Consider the following 15,330-nt stretch of genomic DNA (forward strand, 5'->3'; position numbering starts at 1 on the left):
CAGTGCGATTAAACCTCGCTACGTCAGCTCCTCAAACTACTGAGGTGCAGTGGTGCAATTAAAACTCATACGACCAGCTTTGCAAGCTGCCTCAGTGAAATTAAACTTCACTTGGCACCCAAACACATAACAATCCCCCAAGACTTGCACATTAGACTAGGGTTCATATGATACAGGCGCACACACACACACTTGAGCAATTTTCAATCTCTCTCAACAAACACTGGTCCAGGAGAAGATAGCAAATATCAACACTGCTGATGATGTAGGCTGAACACTACTTATAGTCACAGCCAACAGGATGTCTGCAAGTACACACGCATACACGTACAAAGACACACACACACACAAACACACACTTCCTCTATCTGAGACTTTGTGGTTTGAAAGTGCTGAAATACCATCTTTTTAGGAAGTATAAAAACACAACACACCGCCACTGTGTCTATCCCTTTCACACATACAAACACACACACTCAAATACACCCACATCCACAAACTGGTGCTGTGGCAACACACATTCACACATACAAACAAAACACCTTTTGAGCAAACACATTCAGAAATCATAGACTGGGCTATATAATGTGAATGTCAATATTTGTTCCATAATTTGCATAATTTCAGAACATAATCCGTAATTTTTACTGCTGAGTTTCTGTCAAAGCTTTCTAATTTAGAATTACTGACTTTCAAAAGGGCAGAACTTTTGGGAATTGTGTTTTGCTTGTTTAAGCTTGATAAAATAGCACTTGTAAAGGTCTTGGGATGACAGGACTGGGCATTTAAAAGCTGCACTGCTGCAAATTTGAAAATAAAAATATTGCAATATTAAAACTATTCGTCACTAAGGTAATCAGGTATATATGTTTTTCACATCCACTACCAAATGTATCTTTTTTTTCTTTTTTTAAGTAAATGGCAAGTGCAATTTTTAATTCCTCAAATTTTGTACTGCAAGGGACATATGTCTAATCTAATTTTTATACTTGAAAATATTGTGATGCAGGATATCCCATATTTGATCTACAGCAAGTTAAAATGAAGAAATGATGTGCCTGTCCTGTAGAAGAATGAATGGCACACTGTACATTAGGGTCAGTGACTTTTCCATTGGCTACATTTGCTCCATAGAGATAAGCTACATTCAAACTTCACCATAAGCTGAGACCAAATTAGCCTAGTGCATGTGTATGTGTGTGTGTGTGTGTGTTTCCATCCTGGCATGTCCACGAGGAAAAGCTTTATCTTATTAACCTCTGCTGTCAGAATGATAGCAGGTCAGAACAAGAGCAAAAACAGGGCTCATTCACCTCAAATACTTCACAGAGCACAAGAAAAATGAAGATGCTTTAAAAGAATTCTTCTCAGGAATACGTAATAAAAGTCCTATACTGCAACATATGACAACCTATTATTATATGAAATCATATGAAATATTTTTAATATTCAATATATGTCACAGTTCTCATTTTCTGATAGTGTAAAAATGTTACAGTTAATAATATAAAATGACAGTTTAAATACCAACAAAATGCAATAACATCATTGAAGTCATTTTGTAGACAATTTTACTTGTTTTACATGATTTTATATAGATTTCTTGAAAAATTATTTGTATTGTTTCTATTTGTATTGTATATCTATATATATATATAAATGTCTTCCAGTGGAACAACACTAAGTAAAATGACGTAATATATTTAAATACATTGTATGGTTTATTATTCTTACAATCTCACAATGAGAGATATGAGATATATTCACATTATAGAAAACAGTTTGGTTTAATATATGATTGATTTTTTTTCCATTATAAGTGAAACAACATGGGGTCTTCATCTTTAAAATGAAAGCTAAAGGATTCATGCCATGGTGTTTCCACTGCCAACCACTTCATCACTAATACATAATGACAGCTGCCAGCAGGACTTTGCTTTTGCGCTGTGTGTGTGTGTGGGGTGATTCAGAGTGGGGGTGGGGGGTGGGGGGATTAAGTAAGCTGCAGTGGCTGTTCGGATAAACAGGCAAGCGTTCCTATTGCTGCCTTCCACCGCCAGAGCCATAAATAGGTCAGTGGAACAACATTCCCAAATTGTCCAACATGGCAACATTCCCGAATCATTTCAAATATCCAACATGGCCGTCTGCTTCAGCCCCAAAAGCAGTTGACTTCTCATGAAGACCCTGCACTTACACATACATCTCTTTAGCACCATTAAAAAAGTAACCAAAATTCTCAATTCAGAAAGCACCTTTACTGAATTTACATGGAATTTTCTTGCTTCCCCCATTTTCATCTCTTCCCTCTTTATTTCATCTGTCTCACTTCATCTCTTTTCTCACCAGTCTCACTCAATCTCTTTCGCTCTCTTATACATCTTCATCACTTTCTCCCCTTTCTCTTTTCTCATTGTCTTTTCTCTTGTCTTACCTTTTCAAACCTCATCCGTTTCTATTTTCTGTTACTCTTTTCTCTCTCATCCATCTTCATATCTCTCTTGTCCCATCTTTTATAATCCTCATCCTTCTACCTTCTCTCTCTTCCTCTACTTCTTTCCTGTTTATTCCTTTTTCCATCTTCATCACTTTCCCTTTTCACTCATTTGTCTCACTATCTCTCGTGTCTATTCTGTCTCTTACTCTTTTCTGTCTTAATTCCTCTCTCACCATTTCTTTCTTCTCTTTCTCTATTCAATGTCTCTTCCTATGTCATTTTTCCTCTTCTCTCTCCTGTCTTTCTCTGTTCCATCTTTATCATTTTCTCATTCATAAAATAATGGTTCGGAATCAAGGACACAAAGACCATACAAGTGTGTATCCTACAAAAATAAATTCTACTTCAGAATCTAAAATAACATGAAATATGAATAAAAGAACTCTCTGAACCAAGGCAGCTCACAAGCAGCAACCTAATCCCTTCATATCACACACAGACACACGCACACACACACAAGCCAGCACAGCTTACTCCGACATGAAAATCCTCTCTTCAGCAAAACAGCACTGTCTGTCTTACCTTTCATGGCTGTGATCATAAAGTACATCCTGAGGCTTGGTGCCCATATAGATGAGGGTAAACGCAAGCTGCCTTCCTGTAGACTGCGTGTATATGTGTGTGTATCTGTTGCTGACAACAGTCTACTGCTCTCCTCTCCTCTGTGCTCCACCACATGAGAATCCATGTGACACATCAGCACTAAGCCCCACCTCCTCCCACCCCTCTGCCTGGAATGACAGCACAGCCAGCCAATAGGAGTGTAGCCAGGTGGCTGAGCAGGTGGGTGGTTTCCTAGTCACATTCTAGAACACTGTCTAGTTGACACACATGAAAATACAGAGCAGTTGCAACATACCATGCCTCTAGCAAGGTTTACACAGAACGATCACTGGCTCCACTGACCATACAGGAGCACCTTGTAATTCTACAATCACAGACTGTTATCCAGTGATTTCTCTGTATACTTTCTTATCCCCATTTCACCCTGCTCTTCAATGGTCAGGACACCTACAGAGCAGGTATGATTTGGGTAGTGGATCATTTTCATGGTTTTGGTGATGTCTAGTCTTTGTTGCACTGGTACAAGTGGATCAGACACAGCAGTACTGCTGGAATTTTGTATGAAACCCAGTGTCTACTCACTGTCCACTCTGTTAGAAACACCTACTTTGTTGTCCACCTTGTAGATGTAAAGTCAGAGACAGTAGCTCATATATTGCTGCACAGATCGTGTTGGTCTTCTTTTTGTCCTTCAGTAGTAGACACAAGATTCCACCCACAGGATACTGTTGGCTGGATATTTTTGGTTGGTGGACTATACTCAGCTCCGCAGTGACATTGAAGGCTTTGAAAGCAGCATCGCTGTCTGATCAACTCATACAAGCACAACACAAACTAACATCAACATCACGCCAGTGTCCCTGCAGTGCTGGGTATGATCCACCACCCAAATCATACCTGCTCTGTGGTGGGGATAAGTAAGTATGCAGAAAAACATGTGGACAATAGCCAGTGATTATAGAACTACAAAGGGGTCCTGTATGGTCAGTGGAGCTGATAAAATGGACAGTGTGTGTAGATACAAGGTAGGTGTTTCTAATGCAGTACATCGAGTGTAATATCTTGTATGAGAACAAAACCTTGAATTTCCTTTTTAGTGAATTTGATTTTTTTAGTCATAATTTGAAAATGCCATCTGCTGTGTAAATGATAATGGACCAATAACATGCTCTAAAAAATCATTCAGAATAAGATCTGTTTCCATCAACTGCTATTCAGTTATAGTTTTGGATATACAAGGTTTCCTTAAAACAGGAACAATAAATAAAATCTCTTTAGCACATTTTTTGCTCTCTTTCACTACCTGACATTTTCTATAAGAGCTACATTATGCAGCCAAAAAATGTACACACCTGACTCTCCCACCTATAGTAACTTGGCAGTAATCACTTTCTCAAACCATGTGCAATAAATATAGAGCTGGCACCACCTTTACACCTTTATAAGATTAGTTGCTCTTGAAAAGCACAAATATTCTAGAAGAAGGGCTGGCAATTAATCGAAAATGAATCAAAATTGATATTCAGAACTTCTAATCAACATAATTTTGTGCATACCAATTATATCAATTATTTTTATTCTGTTATATCCCCCATGTATGTTCATGTACTGTCCCTTTAAAACCATGCTACCAACCTGTAGTCACGTGAACCTGCCCCTTTCTGCAACATGGTCAAGAACCTAAATGGTGAGGTCAACTGAGCGACTCGACCAGCTAGTACCAAAGGAAAACACAGCGTCTGTGGTTTGGATTTGCTGTGTTTTGACTAAAATTAGTAGTCAAAAAGTAGTCAATTGTAAATACTGAGAAAACATTTGAAAAATATCCCAGCTTTAATACTGGAGCATATTTACAGTACAAGCCTTGTCACTGAAATATGAGGGTAAAAAATACAAAAGCAAAGTACTTGTTCATTAAACATAATCGTGGTAAAATGTACAATTAATTGTGATATTGACATGCTCTCATATCGCCCAGCCCTAAGTAGAAGAGACATCCTTTACTACATCAGTTATTTTACTGTGTTCTATATGTGGAGTAACGTGTGGTGTCTATAAGGTGATATTAAACTTTTACTGGAGAAGTTCTTGGTCATTGTATTAGGTGTACAAATACACTTTATATCATTTTATGGCAACAGTTGCACAGCATTTAAAAATAATGTTATTTTGTTTAAAAAAAAAATAAAAATTATTAATACTCTAAGCTCACAATAGCCAACATCAAAATCAACATCATCAAATCAACATTAAAGGGAATGTCTATAATTGTGGGGAACTGTAGTTCTCTGGTTTGTTCAGAAACCCTTCTGCATCTTAAGGTGGAATGGTATGTTTGAGAAAAATGACAGTTGTTTGTATGTGGCTAAAGATTTACTTGTCTGTAAGTTTATATTTAATGTTTGAATTACCACAGAAACACGTTTGTAACTCGAGCTGTTTAGTTTTGTAGGACTTTGGTCCATGTTCACTTTCACGCGGATAGCAGTCTCCTGAATTTAGATTGGGTTCCTATATAAAACAGCAAAAATATGTAAATATTACCCACCTATGGAGCAGGAATACAGAAATATACTCCTCTCTTTTCATAACTTTTCATAACAATCTTTTGTAGTCTCTTTTCCATTTGTCTGCAGTAAGTAGAGCAAGAGGAAGGCTAGCATGTCTGACTGAGACACTTGTTTTTTGACAAAACAGACTGGAGAGCCAGCAATTGGTGATGAAACATTCAAAATTTTTCAGAAAGTGTTTTTTGACTACAATTGTAGACATTCCATTCAAATGGAAACAAAAACACACACCAAAACTTAACCAAAACTCACACGTAGTTTTAAATACAAAATTACGGCCAATAACAGAACAAATTTTTTAAAATATTGATAATAAATCTCATGTGGAATGTTCTTAGTAGGAAAAAGTGAAATATTTCCACTCTGTCTTAATCACTCTTCTGCTGATCTGAGATTTTACAAACAGTGTTTAGACCTATAATTTTATCTTTGATATTTTTTCTTTTTTTTCTTTCTCCTTCAACTGGAACCAAACAGCTATTTTGATCATTTTGGCCCAAAATTGGTGCATGCCTTGTGCGTGTGTCTATGTATGTTTGTGTCACAAAGAAAGATTCTAATAATATTTAAGGTAAGAAGCAGTTCAGATATTAAATATTTCAGGCTGAACTAAAGTAGGGCCATCAGGTGAACAGCAGTGATTTGAAATCGCATGTGTTTGCCTCCGGGACAACTGGCATGGTTCTCATTCTACCAGTGTGTGTGTGTGTGTGTGTGTGTGTGTGTGTGTGTGTGTGTGTAAAATGTGCCTGGACTGGTGAATGTTGGGCAAAGTGACTGGAGGGGACAAAGCCATCTGAATGCTAATGACCTGGCCAGAGGCCAGTGACATCTCAAACCTGCCACATCACATGCTCTAAAATATCTACTACACTGCTTGGGCAATATGTACCAATACATCACATTAGACCTGGGAAAAAAACAACACTTAAAAGGGAATGACTATGATTGTGGGGCAACACTGTTATCTCATTTGTTTACATTCAGAAGCTTGTAAGCATATAAGCTTTTAAGCTGGAATGGTATGTTTGGAGTATTTGAGAAATATCCTCATCTCAGTTCATGCTTTTCAACACTTGGAGTTCTCTCTATTGCCTTAAAGGAAAGAAAAAACAAACAAAAAAAAAACAAGAAAAAAAAAAAAACAAACTAACTCCATATGCCTTTTCACAGCTGTGAGCAGAGAGGGGGAGCCTAGCATACCAGACTTGGTGGGACATTGTAAACACATTAGACCAGTTTAAAGCTAGCAAATGTTGAGGAAACATCAAAAGGTTTTTTTTTTTTTTATTTTTTTTTTTTTATAAAATCATGCAGAGATCATTACTTTATCCCCATTCTTATATATAATAATACTCTTTCTAATATTCTTACAATGATCTCAAAATGAAAATTATTTGACATAGTGACCACATTTTAGCTGATTTCACTTGCCCTTTATTGTAGTGCAGACCATATGGACCAATGCATTACACAACATTTTTTCCTCAAGATATTTTCTTGCAAAACAGGGTGAAAAGTCTTATGAGATCTGGGCATATCAGGGCACCAAGCATTAAATTATACCAAAATAACTAAAGAAATATGAACAAAAACTTTAAAAATTAGATTTTTTTTCCCAGGCCTCTCATTGAGGAAGTGCACTTTTTAGAGTTATCATCCAGTACCTAGTTTGGCTAATCAGTAGAAATGCACCAACAATCAATTTTCAAATTGTATGGCATATTCTTATTTCTTTAAAATGAAATTAAGCAATGCCAAAAAACAAACAATATTTAGAAATGTAACTATTTACTAAAATGTATTTAACTCACATTATATTTAATCAAAATACTCTGTTGTCCCTTACAATGTCAGTCGCACTATTTGAGCTACCCTTCACACTATGTGTATATTTCATAATGAATAGATATAACAAGTTAGTAGTGCAATCTCCATCATTACAAATAAAAACATTCATAGAATTTGTACTTAAATATTTTCAATTTGTAAAATGTTCACTTCTACTTAAGTATATTAGTAAGTAAAGAATTTACTTTGCATTGGTTTTTGTTATTTTTTGTATTTATTTCCATTATATAACATTGGCAACAGCATCTGTGTGGCTGTTTATGGCTGTTATTCTACTCACTGTGGTTTATTAAATAATAGACAAAGAGACAAAAATACATAAATATTTTTTCATGAGTATGGGTTTAGGCTAGCATACACCCCTCTGAAATGGACATAGTACAAATTACTTGGAAAAATCTCTTTGAAAAAAAAAAAATAGTATGTTAATTTTTACCACCAAAAACTAGCAAAAACAATTATTTAAAATGAATAGCCATCTTTCCTTTCACTGCTTCCAGAAGCTTAGATTTAAATTTTAAAACACTGATGCTCTCCTACAAAGCTAAGAATGGACCAGCCCATTCTTACATGATGGCACTGATCAAAACCTGATCCCTTCTCAAGTGCTTTGAGCTTCAAGTACAGCTCATCTTGGACTGCTACCCTTAAAATCATGTGGGAGAAAAGCATCAAGTGTCTTCCTTGTCCTGGATCCCAGATGGTGGAATGAACATCCACTGGCCGTTCCTATTTTTATGTATTATTTTTCACATTTTTTTAATAAAGTTCAACATACATTAGATGAATCAAATTCTTTGTAGTCTCTGAATGAACCACTTTTTGCTCAATAGATCAGGTTCCCTACATGGATGTTGCCATGTTTAAAATAGGTTTAGTGTAGAATCTCATATATCCATTACACTATTTGTCAGTATGATGGCTGTTTCATAACATGAAGAAAATTATCTACGATTTACTGCTCCTTTAAAATACTTACTTTGTTTTCTGCTTCTCTTACTGAGTCACCCCTTTGTTATGACTGAGAAGATGAGCTCTAATACTGTGTTTTAATGGAGGTGAGTTTCTTAGTGAGGCTTAAGGACTTGCAGGAATGCCAGAGCTCATGTTTCAGGGCCAGCAGCAGGAGAAGAATCTGATTTCAGATCAGAATGTCTGAATGCTGCTTCATATGATTCGTATATTACAAGCACAGAGTCAGACTCCAGATCATGACATTCAGAGCTTCAGTCATGAACATGAGCTCTCTCACTGGGCAGGGTTTGGCGCGACCACACCAGATATGCCTTACACACTCCCAGCTGCTGCTATTTGTCCAGCGTCTCCAACACAAACATCAAAACATACTGTACAGACACACACACACACACACACACACACACAAAGGGAAATTCCCTCAGCAATGACATTTAAAGGAGCAGCAATTTTTACCAGAAAAAGATAAAATAATAATAATAATACAAAATATTAGGATTTTCCCAATAATGTTCACCTCACATAAAGGTGTTTACAATCAAACTGCTTTACAATGCTTGAATTAAACAGTTTATGCTCCATACAGTGGCTCCCCCACATGGGGGTGGGCACTATTAAAATAAATTTAGTAAAGAACCACTAAAGCTATGTTCACATTACCAGACTGAAGTGACTCTACTCTGATATTTTTCCCTTAATGTGACACAGGTCATTTTTTTTCAAGGCCATGTTGACACATATAATCCAGTCATGTCAAATCAGATGAGAGTCATTTTGGGCCTATTTTCACCTGGCATTTACAAGCTATTTTCAAAATCAGAAAATCATGAAAAGCCAGCAGCTGCCACCCAGAACGCATAGTGATTGGATTATAATTGGATCACTCAATCAAATTATGGAGGTAGTCGGAGAGGTATCTTGTCCACATTTAACACAAGTGTAAACAGAGTGTGTTTTCTGTGTCCAGATAGAGTTAGGCAATCGGAAATGCATCAGTTGTAAGATGGGAAAATGCAGGTGTGTTTTATTTTTGGAAATATACATGGCTGGAATTTTTTTTTTCAGAGAACTTCAATGTCCTTTATCATATGCAAAATATTGACAGGAATTCCACTTAAATTATGTCGTGTCTGGTGTGTAATGGCCTTTATGGGAACAGTAATTAGTCCTAAACCATAGACAGTATACAATTTATTCAGTGTATGTTTAAGAATGATGATATAATTCAAAATTCTATTTTTTTTACCAATACAAAGGCATTTGCATAAACTGGTATATTCTGTCAACAGAAACAGACCATGAGTCTGATTAAGCATAGACCTTTATTAAAAAGCCTCCAGTAACTATACAGACTCCAAGGTTGCTTCTACCTACAGTTTTAAAATAAAAATGTATTGGTTATGATTGGTTTGACTAGAGGCGGATGAGTCCCCCTTGTGAGACTTGGTTCCTTCAAAGGTTTCTTCCTTCCTTCCAGCTTCGAGGGAGTTTTTCATTTGCCACTATGGCTTTTGGCTTTGTAAAAAGCACTATACAAATAAATTTTACTTGACCTGACTAGATATATTTTCTAGATATATATGCTCCTGGGGCTCCACATAGTGTAATTCATTTCTACAGCACTGTACGGAAATTAAATCCTACCCTCCTCCAAAAGCTACAAAGTGCAGTTTCTGCAATGTCCAAAATAGCAATGACAGATGCCCTGTTGTCTCTTTTGCAGGTCAGCGAAGCATCACAATGGAGTTTAAGTTAATTACGCCGTGCTCCTTTAATCAGACATATTGACAAGATTTAATACATTTTTACTTAACTATATGCTGCTTTGGAAAAAAATCTTAAGTAGTAATAATTAAATAATTAAGATAAGGTATAGCCTTTTACTGATAACTAATAAATGTGTTACAGCACAACAAATGACAGTCAGGTACTAGCAGGAGGCTCTTAGCTGAAACTAACATTTAAACAACGATTTAAATTTAATTCATTTTTTAAAACACTGAGGTATTTGTGAAGTCTTAAGCATGCTTTGTGGTTGTGTTCGATATGCAAGCTCCAAATTTGCTGAACAAAATCTTCCTATTACGGAGTTCACTGAAGGTGAACACAGAAAAACTACCTATGCTGAGTTGCTCTAACTTCTGCACTTGGATGAGGACGATGACATCCTTTTGCTACACATACTACAAACTCTCTGTTCCTCTGATACTAATCAGCATATCCGTTCATATTAAAGCTCTGTGTCTGTTAGTTTTACAGAGATTCAGATGAAATAATGTAAATACAGCACTGTCACACAAGCTTTAAAGGCACAATCAGCTTCTACTAGTTTGGGATTCACCTCTAGCCACAGTTTTGAAGGGGACATATATTGCACATTAATATGCAGTGCCTACCAACACACAAACTGTGAAAGAAGACAACACGATCAGTTTTCTATGGGCTGCCAAAGTCAGAACACATCGGATTCAATGAGCTGATAACTGAGGGGGGGGGGGGGGTTGTCCATCTTTATTATTTAGAAGAACAGACACATAAACTGGCTGTTCTGGGGACAGGCCATTTAATTAAGACTCCAGGGAAATGTGTTACCTTGTAGAAAACGGTATATGTCCCCTTTAAAGGAGCATTTAAACAGTTTCACTACCAAAAATGTCATTTAACAATTATATTTTAGTTTTTATTTATATTTTACTACAGTAGGCAAAACATATCAAATTTCTTTATAATTCATGAAGAAACCAGTTTACGCTCTATAGAGTGAGTTTCCTACATGGGTAAAATAGATTTAATACAGCATCTATTATACATTTAGGCCTTTAGACATTGGTACAATGTCTGTTTCATAAAATGTAGAAGATTCACTTAGCAAAAAAGGAGATTTCTCTTTTAATGATCAATCAGAATCAATAATGATCAAAGTTATTCATGTCATGCATCTGCATTAAACCTATAATGTAAATAAAATGTACATCCTGCATAGATGTGAAACCCTATGCCAAAGACTGATACACACCTCCCAAGAAATTTAATGCTGCATTCCATTTGAAATCAGCATGCCACTACAAATCAGATTTGCTATTTGAAAATATTTTTATATATATAAAAAAAAAACTCAAGGAATTGATAAGCAACAACAAACTATATATATATACAGTGGAGGAACACCATGCTACCACATAAAATGAAAATGTAAATTTTATATAATTATATAATCAGTATGAGACATATTCTTACATGTATGTGTCTTCTTTGTAACAGGAACATCTGAAAAAGACAAACAAGAAGAGGAAATTAACCATCAAATACCCTATTTACTCACTATGCCTAACTGAAAGACTATAAACTGTTTTGGGGGAACCTTCAGGGCCATGTAAGATTCAGAGAAAAATGTCTGCAACTTTTGGATCATTCTTTATATAGAATCATCATTAACAAGGCCTAAAACAAAAACCAGTCTTGGCTAAGAGCTAACTAGAAATCCTGTAGGTGTGCTAACTGTAATTAGAATAATCATAGATCTGTTTTTGTCTCTTTTATGTTTTTTACTGAGGTGTAAAGCTGCATTGAATACATGCATTGGTTCAATATTGGTATGAAATTGATCAGTGCAATGGGTTCAGTTTAGGACTAGTGATCAAAATAGATTTAATTAAATAAAGCTTGCTCCAGCTACGTACATACAGGCAATTAAAATGAAGGAGACATAAAAGATCAATGTGTGTGTGTGTAAGTGTGTAAGAATGTATGTGTATAGACAAGACCAAGTACCAATGAGCCAGAAACCCCATGTGGCCCAATTTATAATTTTCCCGGGTCATATGTTACCGCTTAGTCTCAAGAGAAGCCATCGCATAGTGTCATCAATCTTTCCACTCCTTCAGAGCTTTTGTACTACAGCCAAATGCAGCTATTCTACAGCAAAGGAGCAATCAGAGAGAAATATCATACCTCAGATACTCATGATAAAACTATTGCTGCTTATCTTGGACACATGCAGTTAATAGTGAGTGTCAATCAAGCATAGTCTAAAGTGGTCTAGGTGTCCACTGAATATAAATTTAAACATAAATTCATAAAAGTTGAAGAAGGAATCAAGTAATAGCTAAGGCTGAGTCATGAGATACAAGTGTCAGAAATATTTCTGTAAGTTGGATCAGGAAGTGTGAATGACAATCCAGCCAGATGCTCCAAAAGTAATGCCTTATCCTTATGAAAAACCATAGTATAATAAAGATATTTAAAAAGAATTCCTACTAGATATTTACATTCTGAAATTCTGAATTAAAGGTACCGTGTAACACTGTGCAGCATAATGAAAAATGTTTCTTCAAGGATAATTTAGTAAAGGCAATGGTTCTATGAAAAACCACATATAGAACTGACTGCATTGTGAAATGTTCTTCAGACTGATGGAAAATATGTTATATATAGTTCAATACAAAAACTTTTTGAAAGTGGTTCCAAAAAGCACTAAAAACTTTGTTCTATTTTAAATGTTCTATTTGAAATGGGACATTGTAACAAAAGAAGAACATCTTTTGGTAATGCATAGAACCATTTCCCTATACAAATGGTTCTATGTAGAACATATCTAAAAACATAAACAATAAAAAATAATTATTATTTAATAAGGAAGTCTTAAAACACCCTCTTTTTTTTTTAAAGAGAGACACTGTTAATTTGTGCAGTGACAAAACAGACACTATACATTTGTACTGAAGCCTTAAAATTTCATAAGTTTTTTTTACCAAATTTCTAGTGTGAAACGAACTAAAGCAGCCTTTATAACAACTGACCATTTCTGGTATAAGCCTTTGTACATGTAAATGTATGTTTATATCTTATGAGGCTATGAAGGTTTAATGCCTTAATGCCATTCCAAAAGCCAAGATAATGAGCCTGCAAAATGTACTCTTATCAGTCAAAGTACAGAAATTTTGTAACAGTGAAATTCTTTCAACAGCTCCACCCCTACTTGCCTCACTAATTGAGAAGAGGCCTCACTTCTAATAAAGTTTGAGGGGGAAACGGCTGTGAATCTCCTGGCTCTCTAATTTCTGCTCCTTCCTAATTGGTTTAACTTCTCCTTCTCAGTCTCAAACGGCCTCCCTCTGAGTCTCTTTGTGTCTCCTTCGATTTAAATTGGAATTCCCCTGTAATCCTCTATTCAAGCTAAATTTCTCTCTTGAGACACAAGATATGGAGGTGAAATATTTTTGAAAAAGACTTTTATATAAACCTCATTTCCAGAAGAGTAGGGACACTTCACAATGAAAATAAAAACATGCAGTTTTATATGAAAACCATTTAAAATGAATATTTAGTTTCAAAGAAAAAGACAATATTTCATATGTTGTAATAAATAAAGTTTATTGTTTTTTTTTAAATATTGGTAAATTTGAAAGATGCCTTCAACACCTTTCAAAAAAGTTAGGGCAGTGATGTGTATAGCACTGTGTTCCATCACCTTACTTTTAACAACTCTTTGTAAGAGTTTGAGGACAGAGGAGACAAATTGCTATAGTTCTGATTTTTCCCATTTTTCATTTTCCCATTCTATCTTGTGATAGGATTTCAGCTGCTCAACAGCCCAGGGTCCCCATTACAGTGTTTTTCATTTAATAATGCAGCAGCTGCATTAAGTGGGTGACCGGTCTGGAATTATTTAGCACCTGGACTCTTTTACTAAGGAGCCATGCTGTTATGATCCTTGCATAAAGTGAATTGGCCATGTTCTACTGAAAAACAAAAACTTCCCAGAAAAAGAAACTGCCTGGATGGCAACATGTTGCTCTAAATCCTGTAAATATCATTCAGCATTAACATCCCTTCACAGTTATGAGTCACCTATGCCATTTACAATAATGCACCCCCATACAATCAGGCATGCTGGCTTTTGAATTGTGCACTTATAACAAGCCAGACTTTCCCTCTCCACTGTAGCCCGGAGCACCTACAATCAATGATTTTAATAAAGACTTTCAAATATTAATTTCTCTGACCACTTCCATCCATCTTAAATGAGCTCAAGCCCAGAGAAGGCAGAGTTTGTGGATGCTGTTTATATATGGTTTCTTCACTGCATTTAAGTTTTAACTTGTGTTTGTGGATACTGATTTCACATACAATCGTTGCTGAGCCCAGGATCATGTCTGTTCTTAATGCAGTGCTGTCTGAGAGCTCGAAGGTCACAGCCAGCCAATACTAGTTTGGGGCCTTGTCCATTGTTTACTGAAATTTTTCTGGATTCTTTGAATCTTTTAATGATATGGTGTACTGTACATAATGAAAGAGTTTTTTTTTTTTTTACAATTTTATGTTGAGAAACTTCATTCTTGAATAACAGTATTTGTCTGTAGAGTCTTTTAGTGGTAAACCCATTTCATCTCAACTTCTGAAAGATTCAGACTTTCTGAGATGCCCTTTAAAAAAAAAACAATCAGGACACTGACCTGTTGCCAGTTAACATAATTTGTTCTTTGAAGCGTTAAACAACACCATTAGACTTTTTTGCCCTGTCCCACTTTTTTTGGAAGGTATTGCTAGGTATTGCTAACAAACTTAAAATGGGCATTTATCAAAAAACCTAAAAAGTGATCAGTTTCAACATCAGAAATGTTGTCTACGTGTTGTTTTCAATTAAATATATGGTTTATTTTTTTTCACATGAAATTGTGGAATTCTTAGTTGAACAGCTGTGGATTGAATGTTCAGTTCAGAGATGAATAGTTTTTATTTTGCAATTGCAGTCAGCAAGGGTGCAATTTCCAAACTGCAAGATCTGCATATATGGATTATATCAACAATGTTGTTTTCAAAAGTATTACACTGGGAAATTAAAAGCAGTAAAACACAACTCATCAGCTGATG

General features: G+C 35.7%; 1 protein-coding gene across 2 annotated transcripts in view; it reads right to left on the bottom strand.

The window, feature by feature from the left end:
- rorab (RAR-related orphan receptor A, paralog b) overlaps positions 1-15,330 on the bottom strand; it is a 70,542-nt gene that overhangs the window by 28,786 nt on the left and 26,426 nt on the right. The window contains exon 2 of one of the 2 annotated variants that reach the window (XM_066648298.1): positions 11,695-11,724. In XM_066648298.1, coding sequence (XP_066504395.1) covers positions 11,695-11,724 — 30 coding nt within the window. Of the gene's footprint in view, positions 1-3,019; positions 3,405-11,694; positions 11,725-15,330 lie in introns of those variants that run through there. The other variant, XM_066648299.1, reaches the window with a different exon arrangement.

This window comes from Hoplias malabaricus, chromosome 16, assembly GCF_029633855.1.
Source record: "Hoplias malabaricus isolate fHopMal1 chromosome 16, fHopMal1.hap1, whole genome shotgun sequence".
NCBI lineage: Eukaryota > Metazoa > Chordata > Actinopteri > Characiformes > Erythrinidae > Hoplias > Hoplias malabaricus.